The following is a 27,024-nucleotide window of genomic DNA, read 5'->3' as shown; positions in this document are numbered from 1 at the left end:
GGTCAGAGCTCTGCTGAGCTGCCGAAGATAATCGGTGTGCAGTGTGCTCTGGCAGACTCTTCAGTCCTGACCAGCTTTACACTGAGGGGCCAGGGAGAGGTGGCACAGAGTTGGCTCCTTTGTTTTCGTCTAAGAAACTTTTAAGGAAAATATTCAGTCAACTTTAGAGCCTCTCTGTGGCACTGAAAAAAAAAAATAGAGACCTTTGCATAGGCTAGTACCGGTCCCAAAGTGTTTTGGAAATTAATACATTTGGGAAAGTACTCTATTTAAAGGGAGAGCCAGTCATGCTAAAAAAAATCTGAATTGTTGCAGGTGGCAGGTCAGACACCTCTTTATCAGATGCCACCACCCGTTTGTATTATTTTTGCAAACAATTAAAAATAAGGGAGGGAGGGAAGATAAGGCAAGCGCTATACTGGAGGGAAACAGTGCCGTCGCCATACCCGAGGGTGGAATTCATTTCACCTTGCTCTCAGCATCCAAAGGTGGCCTTTGTCTTCTTCAACTAAAGAAGACTCTTCCGTAGAATGATTCAACTCCATGAGAAAGCTGGGTATTCTTCACACTTAGCTGTGACTTTGAATTGCTGAAAGCAAGCTTAGTTAAATGCCCCTCTAAGCACTGTCAATGCACCAAGAAAAAAATCAGAGAGAGTTTGCACCATGTGTCATTCAGTCCAGGTCCTTGCAGTCTGATCAGGTGCAATGGCATGGGACTTTTAATAAGGTGATATTCACTGTTTTCAGTGTTATTCACTGTGTTCAGTGTAAAATACTGGTTCTGAATATAATTGTTTATGACCAGTCATATTTCTATAAGTATTTCTTCTTCAGGAATGCTTTTGCCTTCTTTTTTGGGAGCTAGAAATAAAGACATCAGATCTGAGGACATTTGGAAAAAAAAGTTTGGTGTCCTCGGAATTAGGTTGTATTACAGGGCTTTGTCTAAGGTTAATAAAACAGTTCAGTGGGCTGAAGAGGCTTTTTGTATAATGAACAGAGAATGCTTTCTTCTTTTGTTAGTGTACGAATATTAAATCATCTCTGGAAAGGTGTTTATTGGGAAATGTGAGCTGAAAATTGCTATGTACCAATTAAGTTAAGTAGACAGGGTAACAATGCCGATAGTCAGAAGGCAGGCACTCAGGAAGCCAGAAGCTTTCTTCCTCAGATTTATTTCTTCATCCAGATACTCATGACATTCAGTCTTGAGTCCTGGTTTTACCATTCCTACTGAGAGATGCAATCCAGCACTTGCAAGAGTAAGCAGTTCACCACTAGCCACCTGACTCGGGTGAAATGCTTGAACCAGCTCCACACAAGCCAGCTCAGATGTTGGGAGCAGTCCAGCTGAGGTAGCGCAGGATTTGTCCTAGGCTACGTCTAACCACACTGCTGGGGTAGCGCGCTACTGCAGGCGTCCCGCTGATAGCGGTGTGCATGTGCATGCCAGCGGTAGCGATCGTCAGAAATTTCCTTTCTGGTATCTGTAGTGTCTGATTCTCATGTGACAAATACGGAGGTCACAAACGAATTCTCTGCAGACACCTCTCCTCCCAGGTTTTGATGAGATCAATTGTGATCAAGTATTAATACATTTGTTTCCCTCACATATTCAAACCAGTGGGGATGAGGTGTCTGGTACTCAAGCTAATCACTGTCTAGTAGAGAGGATCTCGTCTGCCTTATGAGCACTCGCCATTACTGACTAAAGGGAAAATCCAAACATTACAGATGCGAGAAATGCGTGTTTTGCAGCATGAGATCTAATGAAACGCACCTCCAAAAGAACCTTGGGAAGCCCTGTCTTGACCCATAGAAATCTGTTTTTATGTCACGGTAACTCAGCTGAATTAGGTTAGTGTGACTGAAAAAGGATCTCAGAAAGGCAGAGGCCATCAGCTGTGCAGTCGTGTTAGCTGGCTGCTTTGAGCCTTGGAAGAGCTGCAGGATGGGGAAGACTGGGTGCTGACATGTTATGCACACTTGACTCTGCTCCCGACCATAAAAACTTGGAGGAAGCTCAGAAACATCAGCACTTGAGTGTGAAGGGGTAGTGAGCAGTGGTAGAGCAGAGCCCCCTCCATGTTTAGAGATGCCAGTAGGAGGGAAAACAATTGGAGAAATTGCAGAGATTTAACTTAAAGGTGAAAAATCAACCTGCTTGGGATTTTTAATCAAATTTTAAACAATAACAACATTTTTATATAAGGCGTAATGTGGTCGATGATTTTATTTTTTGGGGAGTATATGAGGAAAGGCAGTAGTTATTATTCAGGTGGAAACTTCACTCCTAAGTTATCTACATCTATATACTGAGGATAGCTTCCTCTTGAGACAAATTGTCCTCAAAACATACAGCATGAGAATTGCCTGCTTATCAAGCCCCAGTATCCAGGACATGCAGGCCGTTAGCCAACCGCTACATTTCATAAAGAACAGATCCATATCCCTCAGCGATTACTCTTTGCTTGCACAGACCTCAAAGAAAGCAGCCAAATCACTTATTGTACTCCAGAACCAAGGAATACACGTGTATGATTGAATGGGGAATTAGGCCAACAGCTCCTGCTCTTGTTTACTGGAGCTGTGTACCTAGCTGGAAATGTCCCGCGTTTTTGTCTGCTGGCTTTTGATGTTTGCTAACTGAGTTCATCACGTATGCAATACATGCAACTAGTGTATAGCAAAATCCTCTCTTCTCTTTAGTTCTTGGATCATTTGCTGGCTGGCATAGAAGATATATCTGGACACTGGGGACAGTATTACTGGAAAGACAAGTAAGGATTTGCCAAAAATACAACTGTATACATGTGTCGAAAAGAATGAATCTGGTTTCTATTCCGTTAAGTTTCCACTGTGGATAGCTGAGCCTTATTCATCCTTGTGCCATAAAGCAGAGGAAGAGTGGGCAGCTTTTCCTTGGGCAACAAGGTGAGACCAGGCTGTCGAGACACTGACGCTGAATAGGGCAGGAAACTCTCTCCTTCCCTGCTTGCAGGTCGCAGGTTGTGCTTCACCCTAAAACCACTCCTTTCTCCTCTCCTATGATGTTTTCCCCTCGCCTAAAGAAATCTGCTGAAATAAAAGAAAGGGCTGCGCCCGTCGTGCCAGCGCTACCCGCGGCCTGTGTCGCGCCAGCGGCCGGAGGGGCAGCCTGGCCCAGCCGTGGGGAGGGGGAGCGCCCCCACCCAATATGGGCAAAGTTAAGAGTACGATATGACCTTGCATCAGCTGGAGGTGCAACTCTTTGGTGCGGACTGACAAGTGACAGGCTAGCACGAGGGACCTCTGTAGCAAAATGCCCAGTTTTCGTTCAGTTCTGGTAGGTGGTACACGCAGGAGAACTTTCTTTCTGAAAAAAAAAAAAAAGACAAAAAAGCTTAAAATATACCGCTAACAAACAATCTGCCAGCTTTAAGTATTTGGCTGTACAAACCCAGATTCACCTAAATTCATAGTAAGGCTTCTGCCTAATGCAGCTGACAGGTATTTTCTTACGAGTGACAGTTTTTCGAAGTACCACTAGAGGGTATTGAAATCGCTGGCACCCGAGGACTGCCTGGCCGGCTCTTTGCCGTGCAGTACAGGTAAGTTTGTGTATAGCTAACAACAGCCAAACTTGAGTGATGGTATTTGATACCAAAGAGATCTTTTTACAAGCATTGTGCTGCATTTAAGCAAAAAAATGAAAGGAAATGGATTAAAAGGGACTATGGAAACTGCTTAAAGTGTTAAATCCTGTTGCTTCCATTTGGGCTAAGCTATTTCCTTGTAGCGCTTAGTGCAGTTCCTGATAAATTTTCGGGACTTTTTATTGCATTTGCATATGTTTTAACACCTTAGCTCATGTATTATAGTACAAAAATGGTAAGGGCCTGGGCCAACCTCTTAAGCCACTGAGTTTCTGGAAGGTAGGTAACAGAATATGATGGAGTGTGGGGTAATCGTGGAATATAAACCTGCTGGCTGGCTCAAATCCATTTTGGTTCTGGGGAATAGTGACATGAGGCTGATGACCATATTCAAGCCAAAGAACTTTGCAACATCAGCACAGTCTTGGTTCGTTCTCAAACAGATTAGAGTATTTCAACAGCAAGTACCTGCAGAAGATCCTGCTTCGAGAGTATGACCAGCCAAAATCAAGCATTGTGCTTCTCTATGAAAAGCTGGAGCGGAAGCATGCCATTGAACTAGCTGAAGCAGGGCAGTTGGGTCACACACCATCTCATCCGTCCTTGCTGTAAGTGTTCCCCTCTCTAGCTTGTTTGCAGAAATGGTATGTCAGAAGGATCTTGATGAAACTAAGTCCCTGCTTGTGAAAGCCAATGGGCACAATTTCTCCTGCTTGTAACGTATCTTGGCCCTCAGGGAAAAACCATGACTGAGAGTAATCAAATTTTCTCAAAGAAATAATTTATTTTTTAATGTCTCTGGAAAGATTTAAGTGGTGCTCAGTCACTTGACACACAATATATGGACAATCAATTTTGTATTAGAACCATTCAAAATCTTAGTAGATGTTCTGTTTGTTTTGGATCCTGTGTACCAAATCACCAGGTCTGATGTTTCAGCTTCTTTGAGTGCTACCTGTCAGAGAAAGGGATTTGCTCAGTCATGTAACTACATACAGAATAAATATGAAATAAATCTGAAAGCAGGGTTAGCTGCAACTGAACTACATTTCTGTAACCCCAGGCCTTGCGTGCAGTTTCTATCGGGTGATAAAAGGCCAGGACAGCAACTTTTATCGACTCTGTGTATTTCCCACCTCTGAGCCTCCAGAGTCATTGGGGTAGGACTGCAAAGACTCTCAGTGGCTCCTAAGGATGGTCTTGCACCAGGAGTTTGCAGTTGTTTCCTTCCTCTCCCTCCCTCCCACGCTGGGGAGAACTGTTCCAAAAAGATCTTGCACACTTCTCTGCCTCATCTGCTCTTCCCTGCCTGGCTATACCATAGGAAGGAAAAACAGCCTGGGCAGGCGCAAAGTAAACACTATTTAAAGATGAGCAGGTGGACAAGCATTCTCCTGGCATTGATAAACACAGTTTCTGTTCTTGTGCCTGTAGGTGCACCTGTATCTCCCAAAGAGCTACACTGAAATGGTGCTTTGAGCAAGCGGCACTTGCACTACTTTTTGATGGCTTTGCACCTTTACGTTTACTGAAAGAAACAGCGCAGCGAATGAGCATGGGTTGAGATAGCAGAGTCAAACGTTAGCACGTCGGAACAGCCATCTTATCTCTCAAATGTTTTTGCCCTACCGTGGCTCCCGACACCTCTTTTATCCACTTCCTCCGGGGAGCATACAGATGGCACAACTCTGATGTGAATACCAAATGCCCCGTCTGCAACGAGCTCTGTCTGAAAGACGTAGCTGACAGTTATGTCAGCTTGTTCTGCTGATGGTGGTCTCTGAAAGAGCTGGTGTGACTCTCTGGCTCTTGACACCACCCTGGGCTTTGGGGATGCTCCTGCTGTGCCGCTAGATAGCTTCTGAACTGAGGCACTCTGTTTTCCTTTGCAGCAACAGCCACAGGACTGTCGTAACAGACAAAAAATCAGAGGATACCCTGAATCCGGAGGTACTCCAAAACATACAGGAAATATTGGCAAGGAACCTGTACCGAATAAGGAGAACGGTACATTTTTTCCTGAACCTATTTTTTTAGATGTCCAGTAACAAAAGTTGCCTCAGCAGCCTGAGAAAATGTGAATATTTACCTAGTTACTAGGGAGGTCTCTGTGTGAATAGAGGCTAGTTGGCTGTGTGAAGCAGGAGCCAGCTTCCAAGTCATTGACACATTTCTCTTTGTAATATGACAGCTTTTGAAAGGTTCACCAGGTCAGCCTGTAATTTCTTGAAGTGTTTTAGGCATCAGTTCTCAGAATCAGAAATAAGAAATGAGGAACACAGGGATATTCCAGCATCAAATTAGCAGATCCAGCAGTTTCAGAGCTTCTGGTTACCTTCAGGCCGAAGACTTGGCTGGTGACAGCCATTAAAGCCTCCCAGTGCAATATCGCTCTTCCATCACAGGTCTGCATGCTGCACCCATATACTGCAGAGCGTTGACAAAAGGGAAAAGGGGGCTTGTGGTGCAGGTGTACTCAGAACGAATGTCTCGAAGTAAGAGAATGAAGAAACATAAGTAAAGAAGGGGAATTATGGATAAAAGGAGGGAAGACTGAGGAGATGCCCAGAGCCTAGGGAGAGAGAAGACCGTGGGGGAACCTGGCGTGGAGATGAGGGATATATGTGTCCCTGAAATGGAGAGCTATAGAAAGGTGGCACAGAGGGAGCTGGGATGGGGTAGTACTTGCTTTGTGTTTTTCCTATAGAGGAGAACAAAGCCAGTGGCTACTAGTGACAGTTAATCTACAGAGATTTAAAGCCACTGAGCAGTTTCTGCCATGAAATCTGGGAGTGCATAAAAACACTTGCTTTTTACATACTAATAATCTTGCTGCTTAAGGTTTTACATAGCACTGTTGACTGTGCTTTGTAATTGCTGTTTGCATGGTGATAACATGGAGCCTTATCCTTAGAATTGACTTAAATTTTTGTTTTATGGGCTGTGCACGAAATAGCGAACCCTTGGGGATGTGCCTGTGACTGAGTCATACAGGCATCTTGACAGAGGGATTGAATACCCGCCTCTGTCGTTTCCTTGAGCTGAGAGAAGTGACCAGATAAGGAAAATTAATGAAGTGGTGAATGGTGAAAAGATGAAGGTCTTCCTTCTATTCGCACTTACTCTTGCCTAGATCCGGACTAACCCCATCTAGCAATGGCATCATCCCAACTCCCATTGATGTTAGTGGGAGATTTTACACACTTGGTTGGTTTTATAGCTTTTGAAGCAAGATTTCTTACTCCTGTGGATGCTAATACATGATTTCTATATTAAGGTGGGGCTAATACGGAATACTGGAGGGCTTGGCAGAGGGACTGAAGCAGCTGAAGCACTAAGGCTGGTGTTTCACCTGGCCTAAAAGAGATGCGTCTCAGGCCTGTCATTCAGAGGTCACTTGGCTATTTTTTGCACAAAGAAGCAGGGAACATGCTGCTGTTCAGGGCATGCCCCTGCCTCTGGAGTCCCATCTGTCCTCTTTGGCTTTTCGTTCCAGTTTCACTTCCAACCCTTAGGTAAATCAGTTCCTTCCCATAACCAGGCATGGTAGTTACAAGGAACTGAAGGGCCTTGGAAGGTGCAGGCAATCATGAAGCAGAATCTTTCTGCTGCTACAGAAGGAAGGATGTCCTGGCTCCCTATCAGGAGTATCACTACGGGGTATCCTCTGTACCTCCGTACGGGGTATAGAGGAGGCAGTCCCAGGAGGGGAGCATGGCTTGGTCCGTCCCAGCGGGCAGGAGTGACAGTGGCAGCCCAGCGTGCTGAGTCCATCCTGGCAGGGTTTCTTCTTAGTGGGAAACCGCAATCCCTTTCCTCCTCTGACTAAAGGGTGCCTCCAGTCCTTGCCCCCCCTTGCATTGCTGCTTACACACCTCCTAAATTTAACAGCAGTCTCTTTGGCTTGATGTGAGCAGGTGCCAGCATACAACAGGCACACCCTTCCCGGAGAGACTGAGCCCGCAGAGCAGGCCAAAGAGATCCTGATCTTCCGGCACACGAGCCTGCGGATGGAAATTAGTGAAAGCGACACAGTCAGCTCCAGGAAAGAGGTAAGTGAGAGCGGGAAAAGCTTGTAACAGCAAAGAGACACAATGCATATTTCATTTTTCCTAATGAGAGATATCATGCTAGCAGATATAACCAACACTGGAAAGAGAGCTGTTTGTCGCTGGTGGTATTTCTCTTTAAAGACCAACCTGTTACCTTAAAAAAAAAAAAAAAAAGGTTTCTTAGTCCTAAATTACATTGCAATGACTAGGAAATACTGAGTGTGGCCTGAAAAAAAAAAAAAGTCCAATTCCTGGCAAACAAATGAACTGCCTTGTGCATAGCACTGGTCTGTTCTTTGTGAACACAGGCTTCCATCCATACTAGGAAAGTTATTTACTGAGCAAATGTTATTAACGGAGCCTTGGTTTGTCGATTTAAAGATCTGTTTTTCCCAGTTTTCTTTTCTGGGAGATTTCATAAAAGGATGGAACTTGGTACGCCCATTGTCACCAGTCCAGATATACTGTAAACATTTGAAACTGTCCTGTTTTTTTTCCCCCAAATCTTTTGAAAGGACAGAAGCATTATTGTTGAGCTTTTTTATTTATTTTGGAGGTGGATTTTTTGTTTTTAAAAGGAGCTACAGTTCTGGGCAGACTTGAAGAAAATAAAATAGAAGGAAGGGTTGCATATCAGATTCCTGAGAGAAGTACTCTAAGCCCAGATTTACTACTGGCATAATTCCATGGTGGTTCATGTTCTGAATTAAAAGAGAAATAGGGTAAATACTTTGCTTTGACTTTGCACTGAGACACATATACAATGTCTATGGATGGTGAAGGATGTCTTCTGCTGACTTCTTTGGAAATCAATGAAAGAAGTTAGGCAAAAAATTCCCCGTGGGAAGACAAACGGCCCTGAAACGGTGCATTAGAAATGGACGCGGTGGTCCTTCGTGATTCCTCCCATTCTGTACAACTGTTACTCTAGCGGAATCACAACTAAGCTGCAGGTATTTTGCTCCCAAAGTCAAAAAGTTCAACAGGCAGTAACTGCTGAGCGGTATGCATCCCTAAATCTCACCGACTTCGCTGAGTCTTAGCTTTTGCTGGCTTGAGTACTGTCCAAATGCAGACCGTGGCCTCTAATCTGTATGCTAAGAGCATATCACAGAGAAGGACCTTTTTAAAATAAATAAGTTATCTTTCTTTAATTTAGATAGTAGTTTTCCATGACAGCGCAAGAACTCAGGACTGCTGCAGGCTTTATTCCACTCTGATTTCTTTGTTGAAGTGCCAGTCCTTGAAGAGCCCACCGAGAACTGAAGTAACGTTCCAAACGCTTCTGCTGCTTAGTCCTTCTTTCACAGAAAGGTGTTCCGGCTCTTGCAAACAACTTAGAAGATTTAATTTGATCATTTACATGCTGATTGGTACTTACAATTCAAAATGGATAGGAAAGAACGTGGTGTGTTCCTGTAGAACATTTGGTATAATTAAACTTCAAAAGAATAACATCAAACTAGCGCAGATTTTGTGCACAGCATTACATACGCTAAGGAAGGACGTTTGATTGTTAACCCTTGAGCTCCTGCTTTGATATCCCCTGCTGCTCCCATCAGATAATGGAGTAACTTTAGTAGGAAATTTAGCCCCTTTGGGAAGACTGTTACTCCTGCTACTCTGCATACTTAGGACTGGCCTTTCAGAGGACGGAAAATCTTTGTGAGGTTTTCTGGGAAGAGCAAAAGCAGTAGGATTTACTGGGCAAAGCGTAGATCAGTCAGCAAACCAGCTTCCGCTGTTACAGCGGTCTCCCAAAGTGTCGAAGGGAGTAGCTGTCCTACAGCCTGGTCACGGGCTCTGATTTTGTGCTGAGATCTGCCACTGAACGGCTCTGCGGAGATCGCCCCCTCTCCGGGAGGTAGTTTGTAACACTGCAGCACCGTTGGCAGCGTCCTCTTATCAGCATTATGCAGCTTTTAGGTATATACTTTTAGGTATTATACATAATATAATACTTTCAGGTATTGTACGAAATGCTGATTTGATGCTTCATACTGCTGTCTCCTAGGAGTCGTTCGTTGGTGCTAATCACGTGCCTTTAGAGCAGCTAGCTTTGCTTTGTTCCAGTCTAAATAAAGCAAGTGTAAATACTGAGAGCTTGTTCTACTGGTATTCCTAAGAGTTACTCTAAACCCAAGAAACAGCCCTCTGCACCCGGAAAGAAAAGTCAGATGTGTTTTGCGTGTCCGGTATTGTATCTGTTAATGACCGCAAATAGAAATAAAGCGATCCCTGAAAACTGTAGGACGACATTCTGAAAGACCTTCAGAATATTAACACAAAGTTGCAGGGTGCGAGAAAGCCGTTATTTCACCCTGCCGAAAGACAGGCTGCAACATCAGAATTCCCTCAGAGGGAAGAAGGAAGACTGTGCTAAAAGGTAGATTTTAGCTCATTAAAAGCAGCCAACTATTTGAAGTTTCATACTGAAAAAATTAAAATAAACCTCTCCGATTTAGAATCTTATGTCAAGTTGATAAGTAAATGCCATTTTCCTATTTTAACAAGTTAGGAATAAAAAATATAGCTAGTTTGTGTTGGAGAGTTGCTAATTGTCACACACGCCATTTCTTCTGGTTCTAAAGGGAAGGATTTGGCCTTACAGGTTTTGAGGCAGCAAGAAAAAATATGCAGTGTTGTTCTAGGCAGTTTTCCATCCTACATTTCGCCACAAGATGGAAGCATTACAATTATATTTGCGAACCAAACTGGAAATCAAGGGACTGTGAAACAAACTTTAAGCAAAAGGCCACTGCAAATCCTGCAGCGTTGGTGAAACGTGTGTGCCATCTTCTGTTTTAAGTCTATTTGAAAAAAGCATTTGCAATATATTCAATCAGTTATGTGTTATAAGCTGAGCGGATAACTAAGAAATCCATTTGATTCACTAGAAACGCAGCTTTTTCTGTTCACTGCCTGCCTGCCCGTAGGGCTTTTTTTTTTTTTTTTTAGTGAACCTGTTTAACCTTTTCCTGTTAGAATATGAGGCTGTGGTACCTCCGTTAGATTCATCTCACAGTTTATTATGTGTTGTTCTGTCTTTTCCTGCTGTGTCAGTCACCAGAAACATAAGGTATATATGGAAACATATCTTGCCGTGGGTAGGCGGGTTCACCAGCCAGAGGGGGCACCAAGGGTACAATCTGTCTGGATGTTCGGTTTCTGACGGTTGGACATCTGGCTCTTCCTGTAGTCAGTGGAGAGAAACTGGCACCCTAAGCAGGATGGGCACCAGCCTCCTGTCAACACTTGTTTTCAGCCAGGAAAAATCACCCCTAGTCTCTAATCGAAACTGGATGCTGTCACGGTTTAGATGTCCAGCTCTTGATTTTAGAGCATCACGAGATGCATCCTACGCTGCGTTAGAAAAACCTCTGCCAGCGAGTATTTGCAGCCCAAGTAGGTAAGGCAGAGAAAAGAAGTAAGAAAGTAGCAATCTTTATCCCTCTTGAGCCAAAGGCACAGATTAAATGATTTACACAAGACAGAGAAATCCCGGCAAAACTAAGAGGTGAGTCCCGATCTGAATTGCAGCCCGGAGGATTAACTCCAAGACTTGCTATTTCCAGCAGAAAGTGCACCTTCCTCAGCCTGAGGACAAAATTCCTGCAGAAGGCTACTGGCTTCCTGTAGCCGTGTATCATGTTGGCTCTAAACACTGTGTATATTTTTGGTCTCCCTTATTTTAGGAAAGGATCCAACTCATAGTATCCTGGCATTGTGGTTTCTGAGACCTAGGATATCTTCTATTTACTACTGAGCACCCAGAAAATCTTTGCACCTGTAGCCAGGCAACTCAGTACTCTTTTCTTCTGCCAAAACACGAGTACACTCCCCCAGAAGGAGCTTATTTGGAGTTGCCTGTAAGCCATGTGCATAAATGACATACTGCCTTTAGTAATTATGTTGGAGTCCTTTTATGGAGCATGCTCTGAGAATCATTAAATGCCCCTGGGAATGGCTTTCTAGGGAGCTGGGCTACTGCTGCTCGAGCCTGCAGGCCATTGTTATTAAAATAGTCAATAAACCCGCAAACAATGGACTGAGGGCATCGGGTCCCTCGTTATGGGAGGGAAAAAACGAAACAAAACACGACAGAAAACCAGGCTGGGAGGTGTCCAGAGTTATTTGGCAGCCTGGGTTCTGGACCTAGATGCCAAATCACAGCTGCGTAAGAGACTTATTCCCGGTTTCGAGAAACACCAAACAATTCAGGCAGCATTGTGCTAACTGAATTTTTCTGAAGGATGGAGATTAGCTCTCAGGTGAAAGGACAGAGCGCTCGTTAGTGCAAGCTCGCTACCTTCCTGCTTGGCCTGCAGCCAAGGTGAGAGACAGCCAAGGTGAGCAAGGTCCCTGTCCTAGATGTGGGTTTTGTTTCCCTTTGCTCATCTGCTGCGTCCTCCTCACGCCAGATCCGCTGCTTTCGGATTAGATCTGCTGAATTACTCCGGGAGAGTTCAGACCTCTTTCATCAACTCAAAACAAGTCAGCGCCTGTAAATATTTCCCCTCAGAAATCCCTGCTATGTATTTAGTCTATTTTTAGAAGTAATTCTTTTTGTTTTTCTTGGCAAAAGTAAAACAAACGGCAACTGCGTCCTTGGGGATTGTAAGTGGCTTGGTTATGAGCCGTGAGTGTCATTAACAGCCTTGCTAGCAACCTTCATAAATGCATTAAAGTACTTTTCTTCCTTAATCACAGAAGGATGGTTCCTCCTCAGCACGGAGCGACTCCAGCCCAAAGCCAAAACTGTGCCGCTCCTTAACCGGTAAGCGGGAAATCCGGCGGGTGCTGGTAGGGATTTCCTACCATGCCGCCTTCTCCCCCCTGCCCCTTGGCCAGGCTGCGTTCAAGGAGATGACAGCGATGGTTTGTGAGAAGTCCCCGGCACCGCTGGGGTCTGTGAGATAGCCCAGGCAAAGTCTTCAGCCTTTGAAGAGGAGCAGGTCACACCTGCCGGTGGGGGTTTCACACCTGCCCCGGTCGCCCGCGAAGTCCGGCAGAGACGGGCACTTGCTAAGCGCAGCCCGTCTTCCCCTGTAGCGGATGGGTAGAGCAGAGCGGACCCGCCGTGTGCCGGGATGCCCATTTCTCTCCGCCGGCGCCGAAGATGCTCTAGGCAGCTGCTTGGAGGCAGGCGGCGATGCAGTGACAGGAGCGGGGAGAAGCAGTGAATCCCAAGGCAGATGTTTTGCTCCCCGTGTGCCGCAAGGGAGGGCGTGAGTTTAGACGCGGAGTCTTGTCGGCTCCGGCGGCCAGCCGGACGCGCGCTGGAAACTGGGACCGTTCCTCACGTCCCACCCAGCGCTAAGGGAATTAACTGCAGAGCGTTCCGGCTGCGGTGGAGCTAACGCATGAACTAACACTTCGTGAAGATGAATATTTCAAAACATGAAGTTCATGCCTAAACGCGTTCCAAAAATTAGGGTTTGTTTGGTTCGAAGACTTTTTTTTTTTTTTTGCGCTAAGTAGTATTAAAATGCATTTCAAGCCCACCATTAGCAGCACTGTTCTGAGTATCAGCTATAGAAGGAGCAGTAGCTCAAGACTTCACCTCTTTCATAAACACAGCCTCAGTTTTTAGATAACTGAAAGCTTAGTTTTTTGTGCTTAGAAGTGGTTTAATATCAATGAAGCCTCACACAAAGAGTAACTGGTTAAAACTGGTTAAAATACATCCTTCAAAATGCAGAGAGCAATATTGTAACCTTTGAACCACAATGAAATGTTTAATTTCCAGGCTTACCAGAGACGTAGCGTGTGAGATACTGAACATTATGAATTTTTACAACACTTAGTGCAACACTGTTTGGCACAATCACTTCTGAAAAGGTGATACACTGAAAAATTTCAGTTTTTATTGATCCCTAAAATAACATTTCCTCCAGAGATGGACTGAGTTGGATTAAGGGGATGGATCTAACACTGACATACAGAATATTTCTTTATTACATGTGTACCGGAAAAATATTTAAGAAACGAGAAAGTATTATTACTTCCTTTTACTCTTTTTGCTTTTGTTTCTAATTCTAATATTTTCTTCCATTGTAATTTTCTTTAAACGGTTAACTAAAAACTTACTAAATAGCTGTAGAAAGGTTATCACTTCATCGGCACTAAGGTATATTACTCCAAATTTGCAAGAAGGGATACCACCGTGTGACATTTGTGTGTCCATCACACGGTAAGCCCAAAGTATATCTGTTGCGGATGTAGATATTTTAATCTAGAGTTTATATTAACTGTTTAAACTCTACTGTTCCTGAAGCAAAACATAAATGTGGTAGAGCAAAGTGATAAAAAGCAGTGTGTGGGGATTTTTTTTTTTTTTTTTTACATCCTCTCTAGTGAAGACTGTGCCCGAGGGCAGGTGTAAGCAGAACAGACCCCCTGCACACCTTGGCAACAGGGCGGGAGAAGGCCATAACCCTCCCGTCCTCATTGTGTATACATCCAAACAGTCACTTAGTAAGGCAACACAAAATTATGTGTGCTCTGGCAGGACACCCGGATAGTACAGCCGTTAGTTTAAAAGCTATTTGAAGGCAGTCACTTACACGAGCTGTGTGTTCTGCGCTGGTGGGAACTGCTGAAAGAATGATTATGTTGATGCAGCTATGCAACATATTTCAAAATACAAAATAGGGTTAAAATTGCCTATTTTTTCCTCCAACTGACCTCTGATCTTTGTCTTCTGTTTTATAACTGAAATGTGATCTTTGTAGTGGAATAGCTCATCCCCAGTGAATAAACAGTCATCTCGATAGCTCTCAATATTTCTTCATTACTGTTGACCCACGAAGGAGAACATTTCTCCTACAAGTCTGTTTTTCTCTTCTCACAGTGGGGAACGCGGAAAAGGCACGGGAACTGAAACGCAACCGATCAAAGTCTGTGTGTGTCATCTCACCTCTGCAGCCCACTGGTACGGCTTGGGTTAATAAGAAAGAAACAGAGAAAGAGCTAACTCCAGACATCTAAAAGCACAAGTGATGCTGTGGGCTTCCCACGATGGATCTGACTCTGTTTCATGGATGTATACAATACAATCTGCTTTTTTTTTTTTTTTTTGATAATAGAGGCCAGCAACATGATGTTATTGTAAATAAGAGGTATATTGAAAAGGACAGCATGGACAGAGCAAGATATCCTGAGCAGTCTGCATGGAAACATGGGCTTTCATTGCACAGCGCTGTGTTTTTAGAGATGTAAGGAAAACGGAAAGGATGCACAGAAGACCACTAGCAATGAGAGATAGTACCTAAGAGAGGAGCTAAGAAAAATTAGCCTGTTGAGTCTGGGAAAACTGCTGAAACTGCCTGCAAGTGCAAGACAACGGTTTAAAAAGATGAGATATCAGGACTTCTCATTAGTCAGTGGGGATAGAATAAACGGCAGGGAAGATTTAGGTTATATGTTAGGGAAAACTTTATAATCCTAAGGAGAGGTTTATGAAGCAGTGGAACATGTTGCCAGGAAAGACAGCAGAAACAGTGAAAGTCCACTTCTAATCCTTGGGAATAGGTGAGTCCTAAATAAGAAAGACTGATCATGTAAGTTCCAAAATTTAATCATGTTGTTAAAAGCAGGCACTGTGCCTTACCAGAGAGTAAGTCTCACACCTTCATGCAGCTCTTCTAATGAAAATTTAATATAGTTGGATTTAAAGGGGAAAATATATTTTTAGTGATTTTTAAAAAAAATTTATTTAAGGGACGCTTTCCCTCAGAAATAGACTGTCCTGTGGAGAAATCAGCAATTTTTCCCCTTTGGAACACGTAAAATGCAAACTGTCACAAAGCACGATGCAGGAAGGAGAGAGGACGAGGGGGATAGTTACTGAACTGAGTCATTCCCCTCACACAAAACTGCTGCGCATCTGTTGGGGATGGGCTGAAACATCTGCTCAAGAGCGGGTAAGAACCAATGCAATTTTTTGTGCCCACGCCACAAGCAACCCCAGCATATTCTGAGGTTCTTTCTCCTAAGCTGTCTTCGCCCTCTCCCTTTCTAGCAGTGCTTCTGACATGCTGGGTTTCCTCAGCAGTGATTCGTAGTGCCTGGGAAGCTCCAAATCCAGTACTGGTGCCAGAGATCATCTGAGAGTGCCAGCCCTTAGAAAGAGAGGCAACCTTTGTACCGGAGTTGTTTGCAGCCAGTCTGCAGAGACTCCCTGAGAAGATCTCTGCTCCGATTACTGAGACCTACAGGGGTAGAGGCAGTTTGAGTAAGTCTCCTTAGGAGACCTGGCAGACAGAAGGCCTCAGAAGTCTCTCTGCTGTAGAGCGCTCCGGTCAGGAAAGGCATGATCCTTTGCAGAGCAGATGCAGGTGAGAGAAGCACTCCCAGGATAGTGCTGAGGAAGAAAGACTTCTCCACATTTGGGAAATTTTCCTTGAAACGCCAAATAAGTATTCAAGCTTTTAGATCGCTGTCCCTAGCTGAACCCAATAGGCTAAGGGTTAGCATTGTGAACGTTAATATTTTTTCCTTCTCTTCCCCTTCCTCTGCATTAAATAATGCAAGAGCATTTATCCTGAACAAGTGGCCAAAGACACTCCTTCTGAATTAAAACTAAAGTATAGGAATCCTCATACTCCCGTCCGCAATATTCTTATACTTCCAGAATCAATGTCGTCTGTGTGCTGAAATACTCCGTCAGGAGACCACTGCCTGGCGTGCTGCAGCTTTCATTTTGAAATAAAGACGCAGAATTGAATATGTTTGTTTTACAAAGATCTGCAGGTCTCATTTTCATTTGAACAAACTCCTTTGTGATGTCCTGACACAGGCTGACATATTTCTTTTTTTACTTTAAGGCCAGTCTTCACTGCCCCATTGAAATAAAATCATCTCATTGCAAATGAAAATCAGGCCTCTTAGCCTTAGGTAGGCATTCTGTGTGCATATACACATATATGTATATATTTGCTGATTTTAGTGTAATTCTATTATTGTCTTCAACCACTTTACTAGCATGTTGGTTTGCTTCTTAGTTTAATCCATATTTGCATGGGTGTCATGTGGATTTGTAGACACTTTGTTTAGAAAGCCATTCATCCTTGACTATGTGGCGATGTACAACATGTCCTATGCTGCTATCTCAATTAAATATATCGTGCTATGAGATCATCTAAGAGTTATCACCTCCTTGCATCCACAACGTGCTCAGGATGAAATCGCTGGCGGTGTTTCTCTGAGACAGATGCTCCGTTTGTCCGTCGTTGGCCTAAACAAACCCCAACCCAGCAGGCCCTGGAGACCCCTTCTGAGGAGCGAAGGGTGCAGCCCTTCCCTGGGCAGCCCTTGTCCGGGGATCACAAGCAGGTTCGGCAACGGTAATGATAAAAGCGCTCTGCTTATTGGCGTAAGCAGCATGCAAGTGAGAGGAAAATAATGCTAACTGTAAAAGCTCTTGGCTATTTAGGGTTGAAATGTCCATTGTTTGCCTCCAGTTTAATGTCCACAATGTTTAAAATTTTTGCTTAAATTCTGCGTAGTAATGAAAACTATAGAAAGGTTTGCTAAGATGTCTGTTTCCTGGTTGTTTAACTAGAGAACAAAAATAAAGAGAAATTAATTTTCTTACCAGAGAATTTTTAATCAAATTTTTATTCAGGGATGGAAACTTTGTGAATCCTTTGCCTGATTTGTTTTTTCGTTACTTTTCTTTTTTTTCCTTTAGTTTTTTTCATTTTTAGTTTTGGCTTCTGATCTGCCTTGTTCGTTTCAAAGTATCTGGATGAATGTCTGTGCCATCCTTGTCTTATACAGGATCCAGCATGTTTCTGAGTGCTGGGTACTTAAATAATGGTCTTTTTTATATGAGTTTCCCATCTTGTAAAACGAATTCTCTGCAATATTGGTAGCAGTAACCAAGGGCCTTAGCAAATGGTGGCTGTTTTGTTATGTCTAGGTTTCTTTGTAATACTGTAGCAGGCAATAGAAACGGAAAAAGCAGTATACTCTTCCAGATAATGGGGTCTTTGCAGAACTGGAATTTTCTCTCATGAGGGAAAAAAGAGGAAATCTTTTGTTTTCATCTTGTTTCTGTCAAGATGCAAATATCTTGTTTCCTGTTGAGCTAAAAAAAAAACCCTCTTTTTGTGTTTGTTTATCAAAAATAATTTTCCCTGGCACATGAAGCCACCGGTGAGGCCAGCGTAGGCTACCCTGACGCCCCGGTGCCGATGGGGAAGACGCCTGAGGACGGTCTGTCTTGTGCACAGCGACGTCTCCACTGCTCTCCGGGAGATGTTCTCCAGCGCTGACTTGCAATACCGTGGTGAGGTACACCCCTAAGCTTACAAAGCTCAAGAGGAGAAATTTGTCTTAAAAAGAAGTATTATGAACCAATTCAACGTAACAAAACCTTTCAGTCTCAGAAACAGTCAGATCTCATATTTCACCATTTTCGATCTGTAATCTTTCAGAATAACTGGTCTCTGAACAGTTTGGAAATTGTAAGTTTTCCTCCTATTTTAGTACAGCAAGGAACATTTCCATGCCAGAATTTCCCAGGTTATAGACATTGTAGATGTTGTTCAGCTCCAAGTTTGTTAGCCCTCGCACGTGTGCCAGGGCCGAGTTACCAGGGGCGTTCAGGCGGCCCGGAGGCAGAGCGTGCTCTGCGGCTCTGTGCCAGAGCAGAGGCTGCTGCATAGTTTCCTACCACATCAGTGGCTTCACCCAGCCCCGCATGCACGTGCACACGCATAGGCCTGATCCTGCAAAGATACCAACCCAGCCCATTAATCTGTTTCGTACCTACTTTGCAGCACTGGGCCTGTAAATATCTCTCTGCTGTATTAACACTTTACCTTATCTGCAGAGAAGACAAAATTCTGTGCAGTACATACTTTCCCAATGAGTCACTCTGCCCCAAATTTAACCTCCCCCGTAGCATGGATTTTTTTTTTAATGTTTCGTTAAAAAATATAATAGCACAGCTAAAGCTTTCATGAAATATTTTCCAGTTGCTCAGTGGCCAAGCCCTCTGACTAGTATAAATTTCAGCCTAGAATACATTTGATAATCTTTGCCAGTATCCAGTGTTGGTGGTCTTAAAATTCAACAACTGAGTGGAAAACTGTTAAAAGCTCAGGCTTCAGTGCATGCCTAATTAATTCTTTGCAGGGTTTTAGTCCTTCAAAAAGTGTTTAAAACATGAATTCACTGTATCATTGAATATTGCATGGTTCTGTGGAAATAAATTGCATCAGTTTGATTCCCTTGGTAGTTCAGAGAGTTATTGCTCTTTGCTTACACTAGAAGTTTACTGGAGTCTTCTGAAAGTTAAGGTTACAACAGGCAAAAGTGGTCGATGCTATTGAGTAGCTCAATTGCTGAATGACTAAGTGAGATCCCAAAATTGCATCAGAAAGATTTGGGCATATAGAATAAATATTTTACAATGAGGCTATAAACCTTTCTTGCACTCTCAACTCTATGATAAAGAATTTGTGTGAAGCATGTGGCCTTTTTTTTTTTCTTCCAATTTTGACCCCAAAATCATGCTTGTATTATTTTATTTCGTGACTATTTAAGATGATTATAATGGCTTAATCCTGGAAAGTACGGACAACCCTTAAGAAGCAAGCGAGGCAAACTGAGCAGTTTTCTCTCCTGATATCAAGTACTGGGGGTATTCAGCCTCGTAAGGAACATTCAAGCTCTTTCAGCCTCCAGGTTTGTATGCCTCTTTGCGAAGACCTGCAGAAGGGAGCGTTGAAAAGGAAACAGCCTGATGGAGATGAAGCAGTGACAACAATTTTAACACAGAATTAAGGGGGAAATGTCAGTATGAGTATGTACTCCCCTTCCCTCTCATTTAATCCTCGGGGGTGGTTGCTCTCCAGAATACTGATTGTGCTACATCTCTGGGGAGGTTGGCGGTGTTTCAAAGCTCGCACACAGACTTAGCGCATTGCTCATTGCGAACCGGATCGCTTTGCTCTCAAGGTTGGTTTCCTCTCGCTCTGAGGTTTGTGGAGACAATGGTCAAAGAGGAGGAGCATGGGAGACGTTCACCCCATCTCCCTTAGGAAGCACTAAGTGGAGTGGCATCCAGAGCGTGACAGAGCAGATCTCCAAAGGGACTGGAGGTAGATGCTTCACAGCAGTGTGAATGCTCCTGGCTGTAACCAAATGGGGTTCAGCATATGAGAAAGGGTGAATTCATGGAGGATTTGGGGGCGAAAAGAAGGCCTGTAATTGTTTCCATTTATAAAATTGAAAGAAATCCTGTGCTTTCAGCATGAGAGAATGAAAATATGTTGATCTGTCTACATAAGACATTATGCTATTGTGGGCACAGGTGAAAATACAGAAGAAAGTGGCCTTTCACTACAACTCAGATGAAGATGATGGAGTCCTTGATCAGCCAAAAGGTAAAATACTGATTCTGGGAAAAATTGGAGCTGAGTAGTCCCAGCTCCTTGCTCGAGTACGTATATTGTGAAGATTCACAGTTTCAGTTTAACAGCTTAACGAAAAAAATCATCAAGGTCTATTAGGAAATGAGAGTCACTAAAAGGCCCAGGATGTAGCTTCTCTCTTCTTAGGTGTAAACTCTCAACTCTGTCCTGGATCGCATCCTTGTTAGATCTCACTGACAGAAGAGGAGCCTGAAAGCAGCTCCACCATGGCACCGGAAAAGGAAAGGGAGCAAAGAGAGTGTCTTTTTTTTGAGGGGGGAGGAGGGAGTAATATTTTATTTCTGATGATTGCATGGATTATGGTGATATTTAATTCCTGCATCTGCTTAGCTCTGGCACAGCACTTTTCTTCCAGAGATCACAAAGCAACCTACAAAGGACAATCAACATCATTACCATTTTTTAGAGATTTAAAAAGCATGGCTAGATGTTACTTTTTTTTTTTTCCCCCAACAACAAGGCCTGCTTTCTAAACCAGATCTGTGAAATAATCCATTAAAGAATCACTGCTTTCTGAGGCTGGAGGGAGGAGAGATTTATACAAACCCAACTCGTTTCACTTGTTTAGATTGAAGCACTGCAAAGGGTTGAACTCTCACAGATGAGCGTATGGAACAAATGCACCTCCTAATGCGATTTCACCCCAGAGAAATCACAGCTCAGATGTGGCCTCTTGGTGAAGGAGTTGCCTGGGGCTAAGCAGCAAGGTAAGTACAGGACTAAGAGTACAAGGTGGGACCTCAAGCCTCTGCTACAGGATCCCAACCACTGCACCACGTGGTTTTCCTCTCTGGAAAGATGCAGATCCTTGCTCTGTTGCTGTAGTGCTTCAGGGATGTTATATTAACTTACTTAGGCACCAGCTAGTGATGAGAGAAGGCTACAGATTAGTTCGGGATGATTGCTTCCCTTCCCTCAAGGGCTCTCCCACATAAATACATTCCTTCAGCCTGGAGAAGCGGACAGAGGAGAGTCTGTTCTGCTGGATTTCAGCACTGCTGGGTCTGGGTCAGGCCCTTGAGGAATTCAGAGGGGCTGAAGTGTGAGAATATGGAACATGTTGAAAACGTAGAAGTTAACCGAGCTTCCCGGAGTGTTTGCTTTGAGTTTAGTGGAGAAAGGATGGGGTTTGGGGGATGTTCTTGGAGAAATCATGTTTGTTTTCACATTGGTACACCCATGCTACGTATCACATAGCACGCTCAGCAAGCGGAGACTTGCTTTACTGAAGGTGCGGTCCACAAGCAGTTGTAGTTTTCACTATACGTACTGCGCCAGGGCCAGGGGAAGGGATGAACAGCCTTTCTGCACATGTAGGACCCGCTGCATGGGATAGCACAGGAGTGATTGTAGTCAATAACATGATCCAAAGTTTATTTTATGTGTTGTGATGATGATTTAGGAGTGACCTCTAATGGGACATGAGCGCTCGGAGACTGTGTTGGCAGGGGTTCGTGAGCCTGGAACCTGCAGAAGGGAGGTGCTGTAGGCGCCTTAGTTCTGCAGATGTTGGCTTTTCACTTTACTGTGGAGAACAGTCCTGCTGATTTTGGACATACCATTCACCGGATTAAAAGCACTGGGTCATCGCCAAGGATCAAAAGTGAAATAAATACTTTGCCAAGGTGCTCTATTAGTAGATAGGCACTGGCAGCTCTGAAGGCTAATTCAGACCAGCCAAGATCTGCATCACCTTCTGTAGGTGCCTCTTGGTACATGTAGAGGGGTGGGATGTGTCCAGGCCAGAGCATCTACAGGAGGTGGGGCCAGCAGGCCAAGTATCATTGCTATGTTGCTCTAAGGTTTGTGGTTAGCAGGCTGTGAAATATTTTTTTTTTTTTTGCTTCCCCAAATTAAAGGATATCTCTTCACGGGAAGAGTAAAATCAAGGCTCCCTGAGCTCTTAGTGATGCCAGTAGCTGGCAAGTGAAATCCTGGTTATGTCAAGTCAACTGTAGATCTTCTCTTGATTTCAGTAAAGCCAGGGTTTATCTTTTAGTATTTTTTGTAGCAAAAAGTGCTTTTTTTCTGTTTCCCTCCCATCCTACAATATGCTGTAAACACACAAAGAATCGCACCTGCGCAGGGCTTGGTCCAGGCCGACAGTGTGCCAGCTTTACGGCGCAACTGCACTTTCTTTAGGGGCCTCCCGACAACAAGTGCTGGACGTTCATTAGTGTGGGCTCCAAGTCTGCAACCTGATCCCTTAGCACTTTCTATAGCATTTCCACAAGGGGCACTGAGCACGCATATCTCTGGCTGTAAGCACGCAATACAGCTCTGTTCATAGGCACTGCGTAGACTGAACTCTAATGTGAGGTTCAACGAGCTCGCAAAGCTGCGTATGGGCCACCCCTTTACCCGGAATCCTTTTTGTCGCAATTACACCTGCAATATTCCCATACAGAATTAGGATGAAAAGGCAATGTCGTAAAACTGTCCAGGAAGCAATAAGCTGAAACAAAGTGGATGAGTCAATCAGTAATTTTTAAAATACAATTTGATTAAAAGTTTTATTTCAACTTAGATATTTAATAATTATTTTCATGTCTTGTGCTCTATATAGAAGGATTTTGACCCCCTAAAATGAAACTTTTTCTTTACAATTGTGGAAACGAAACATTCAAAATTAAGAAACCCCTTTCTTAAAAGTTTTTCCAGAGACTCTCACTCAATCCCAGCCCTTCCTGGAAGGTGGTTTCGTTTTGAAAACTTGCAGTTTCTGGTTATTTCATCAGAAAATCCCAAGTCCTTTCTAATTGCAGTGGGGGGAGGGAGGGGTAGAATGATTTATTGGCTGTTTTCTTGCTGTTTCTTCTTTCCCTTCTTCTAATATACGTATGTCCTGTCTACTAACAAGGCTGTCCTTTGCACTGTGTAAAATCTATATGAACAGCATGCTTTTACAAAGGGAAAACACGAAACTAGCTCACCCTTCAAACCAGAATAGGCCTGAACCTTGTAATTAATAAAGATATTTTTTTCCTGAAGAGTAAAGATGCTATTTTTTCTATTAGCCTTTTAGTCTTTGGGAAAAGCATTCCTATTATTTTAATTTTAATTGTATCTACTTTTTTCTGCTCACCAATAGCAGGAAATTTCTTTAAAGGAAGACAGAAATAGCTACATACATACAAATAGGTGGCTATTTATATACAATTACGGGGATTTACCTTAAAAGCAGAAGGAGGAGGAAGCCACAGCTTGGGCAGGGAGCTGTAACCAGTAGCTTCGGCCTCGAGGCACGTCGAGCCCTTCGGCAAAAGGAGCCGGCTCGGACGTGCGAGGAGACCCAGGCACCTCTGAAATAGGAGTGCCGGAGGTGCACAGAGCTTGGGTGGACCCTGGCCACGTGGGTCTGACGCTGTCTCTGATAGCCACGAGCCCCTAACGCAGCAGACTAACATCCCACCTTGAGGGTTTTTCAAAAAAAAAAAAAGAAAAGTCCTCAAGCTAAACAGAAGGAAATAGTACAAGAGCAAAGCCCAGTTTCCATTATGTTGAACGCTGCATAGGGATGAGAACCAGAGACCCACTGGTTTGGTTTGGTGGGGGTGAGGGGAGAGGAGAAAGGGGCTGTAGCCCCTCGCATGCATGACCAGCTCCTGCTAAGCCTGAGCGCTCCCGCCATGTGCTCTGCAGCAGCTGCACAGCCCCAGGTTTGCGTCGCAGCTGCATCTGCCCATGCCCCAGGCACAGTTTTATTGTCTGTTATGTCCAGGAATTTTTCAGATCCTAATGGGGAGGAACACGTGCAGGGGGGTGTGCCAAGGAGAAGGGAAAGCTTGTTGAATGGAGAGATGTTTTGACCTTGCAGACTCAATTCCTACTCTGCAGCCTAAGAATTTGGAAAATGTTTGGCTGTGCACATAACAGCCCATGAGGAGCCAAGGCTGGGCACTAGCAATGCTCTACCTCAGCCACCCGGGGTTTTTCTGCCAATGGGACTGAGAATCACTAAGGACATCTTCCAAATGGCAAACAGCACTAACTTGCAAATATGCATTAGCATAAATACAGCAATGCTGAATACAGCTGCCTAAAAAAGCATACCCATAAGTGTAGAAGTATGTGTTAATCCCTTTTTTTAAATACACAAGTGCCCACTCTGCATTTTAATTTTATGCAATTGCAGTGCAATTTGCAAAGAAGTGCTCACTTCTAGTGTGAAAACCCTTGTCTTCACTGAGCTTCTTCAAGCATCACCAAAGCTTCCCAGTCAATTGTGCTCTACTTTGAGACAAAGAAAGATTACAAGAATAGAAGGCAACTGATTTTACTCGTCACTTAAGTCAAGTTTAACCAGTACTACATGTTAGTTAAATGGAAAATGATCAAAATTACGTTTATTGAAGATTAGTTAGATGATGCATATTTTGGACTTTGTATTTAATTAACCATTTTAGATTGACTATAAAGAGGTTATCTCATTGTAGGAGTTGTTGCCTACAGAGTAACCAGGTGATTACAAGCTGGGCATGTTATTACAGTTCAAAATATGATATGGATATGATGCACTGCCCCAGGATCCGCTGGGAGATGGTTAGTATCTAGCAAAGGCTTTACTTGGGTTACGTAAATCAGAATTGCTGGGGAATCAGCACAAAATGCTGTAGGCGTTTTGTCTGGCTAAATTCAGAGATCTGAGTTCAAGTTAAAGAGAGAGTATTTGCCTGAGAAGCTGAGTTCAGTTTGGTGCTTTGGATTTTGCAGGTGTTATTCAGCTTCTGCGCACTGTGAAACAGATCCTGCATCTTACCATGGGTTCAGGAAAGGCGTTATTTAGATGACTGTTTAGATGATTATTTAGATAATTAAATATATTTAGTCAAACACTGGAGCAGGTTATCCAGACAGGTTGTGGATTTTCCATCCTTGGAGATCTTCAAAACTTGGTAGGATGTGATCCTGGGCCACCTGCTCTAGCTAAGGCTGCTTGAGCAGGGGTGGGAATTGGACCAGACGATCTCCAGAGACCCCTGCCAACCTCCGTGAGTCTGTCATTCTGTGGTTATTTTACTGGTGTCCAAGAAACCCTTTTGTGTGGTTGATGGGACCAAGTCCCATAAATGAAGGTTTATTTGACCAGATCCTGCCTATGACTTGGTGAATGGCCACTCTAAAAAAATACCTTGTTCATCTTGCATCCGAGAGTATCTGATATGACAAGGCAATGTGTGGAAGGGTTGACCAGAAGCACCTGCGTACAATAGCAGTAGTGGAGATTGCTTCCAGGGGAGGTGACAGCTAAATAAGGGAGGACAAGCACGTGCTCCAGGAGGGCCATTTTCATTCGTTCAGACTTAGTGGGCTAAGAACAACTAATTTCCCAAGCAAAACTGCTGAGCAAGCTTGTGAGGTGCAGAGCTGCTCTCTGCTCCCCCACATGAATGCGAAGCGGTCTGAAAGGGAGGATGTATAATGTCAGAATGATTTCTCCTCTCCCTTAGCTGACTAAATAGTTTGATTTAAAGAAAAGGGACGGTTAAGCAGGGCCAAGACAGGATGTATACTTTAGCTTCCCTGTAAGTGGCTCGTGTACTGCGTTCTCCCATCAGATGCACATCCATTGCTTCCTATGTTAAAAGAATTCACATATATTTTAAGGCCACACAACGATCTCTTTGCCTGCCAAGAACAATGTGTTCAGTCTTGGGAGTTTTAATTCCGTTATATAAACATCAGAAGGCATTTTACCATTTTTGAGAGCCATCAGGATATCAGTCTAATCTTTGAGACGGTCTGCTGGCTCTAGCCTGCAGCTCAGACCTACTCTTCTGTTTCATTGCCCACCTCCCCTTTTCTGCTCCAGCGTTGCAGACGCAGTAATACCTTCTACTTTTCTCGTACACTGTCTCTTGCTCAGCGCAGCACTGCTCCAACACTGACCTGTGAGAGTTAGCAACAGGGTTACGCAGGCTGTGGCTCTTCTTAGACTTTGTGTTACTGTAATTCTGTAATCTGACCCGCTTTTTCTTTCTCCATCTATCTACATAGGGACTCTCCCAGGCAGGGACCTCTCTTCTGGAATCTATCAAATGCCTCACATGCTTGTGCCGTCAGATTAAAAAAATAGCAGCTCATCCAATGTGACTATGAGGAAGGGAGATCTAATGTATTATTTAAAAGCTACCCCTGCCTGCAATATTTAAGCAAGAACAATGAGGATGATACAATCAATTATTACAATTTAAAATCTATTGTGTTCATAGAACAAGAGCAAGTGTATTCATCAGTCCATATGCCTCAACAGTTGGCTAGAAGTGTAGTCAAAATTTTACCCTCCTCTCTCCAGCTTCCCTAAGCAATGCATAGTTTCTCTGCTATATCCATGTGAGCACAGTTAACTTTAACGATTAAATTGATTCAGAAATTAATTTGGCAACACAAAATCCCTTAGGATAAGGAAGTCAACGTCTTCATCTATCCTCCTTTTATAGTCGTTCATGACTTAGGCTAAGGTTAGAAAATCATAATTTGAATTTTCACTGTAATTTAAATTTTCTCCCCCAGACTCTTGGCATGTCACAGGAATATAGTTATTGCCACACAGAAATTATAATTTTCCTAGCCTGGCATTCTCTTCCTGGCAGTGATCTACAGCAGATGCTTCAGCAGAAGACAAAAAAAATTAGGAACCAAATGGCAACGAAATTCCATGAAGGAATCTTCTCATTCCCAATGAGACATTTCTTCTAAAGCACGGTTAGGTGGTGGGAGGGGTATGAATGCTATATATTACACTCTTTTGTAGCAGAGAAGTGGAGAAGAGGTTATCTTTCTTCATCTGCATAGCAAGACTCTCTAGAGATCTTGTGTGTATACTTCATTTAAATGCTTCTTACATAGCTAGATGTAGACCTATCTGATTTAAATGTGTTTGCATGGG

General features: G+C 43.6%; 1 protein-coding gene across 1 annotated transcript in view; it reads left to right on the top strand.

The window, feature by feature from the left end:
- The window catches only part of LOC104152344 (sodium/hydrogen exchanger 2), a 44,578-nt gene extending 27,293 nt beyond the window's left edge, over positions 1–17,285 (top strand). The window contains exons 9-14 of the mRNA XM_009687651.2: positions 2,712–2,782; positions 4,081–4,245; positions 5,530–5,644; positions 7,555–7,689; positions 12,400–12,466; positions 14,543–17,285. Of these exons, the coding sequence (XP_009685946.2) occupies positions 2,712–2,782; positions 4,081–4,245; positions 5,530–5,644; positions 7,555–7,689; positions 12,400–12,466; positions 14,543–14,679 (690 nt within the window). The 3' untranslated portion in view covers positions 14,680–17,285. The remainder of the gene's footprint in view (positions 1–2,711; positions 2,783–4,080; positions 4,246–5,529; positions 5,645–7,554; positions 7,690–12,399; positions 12,467–14,542) is intronic.
- The last annotated feature ends 9,739 nt before the right edge of the window (positions 17,286–27,024 follow it).

Source organism: Struthio camelus, chromosome 11, assembly GCF_040807025.1.
Source record: "Struthio camelus isolate bStrCam1 chromosome 11, bStrCam1.hap1, whole genome shotgun sequence".
NCBI classification, from domain to species: domain Eukaryota; kingdom Metazoa; phylum Chordata; class Aves; order Struthioniformes; family Struthionidae; genus Struthio; species Struthio camelus.
The sequence above is the reverse complement of the archived record's forward strand: the minus strand, read 5'-3'. Positions and strand labels throughout refer to the sequence as shown.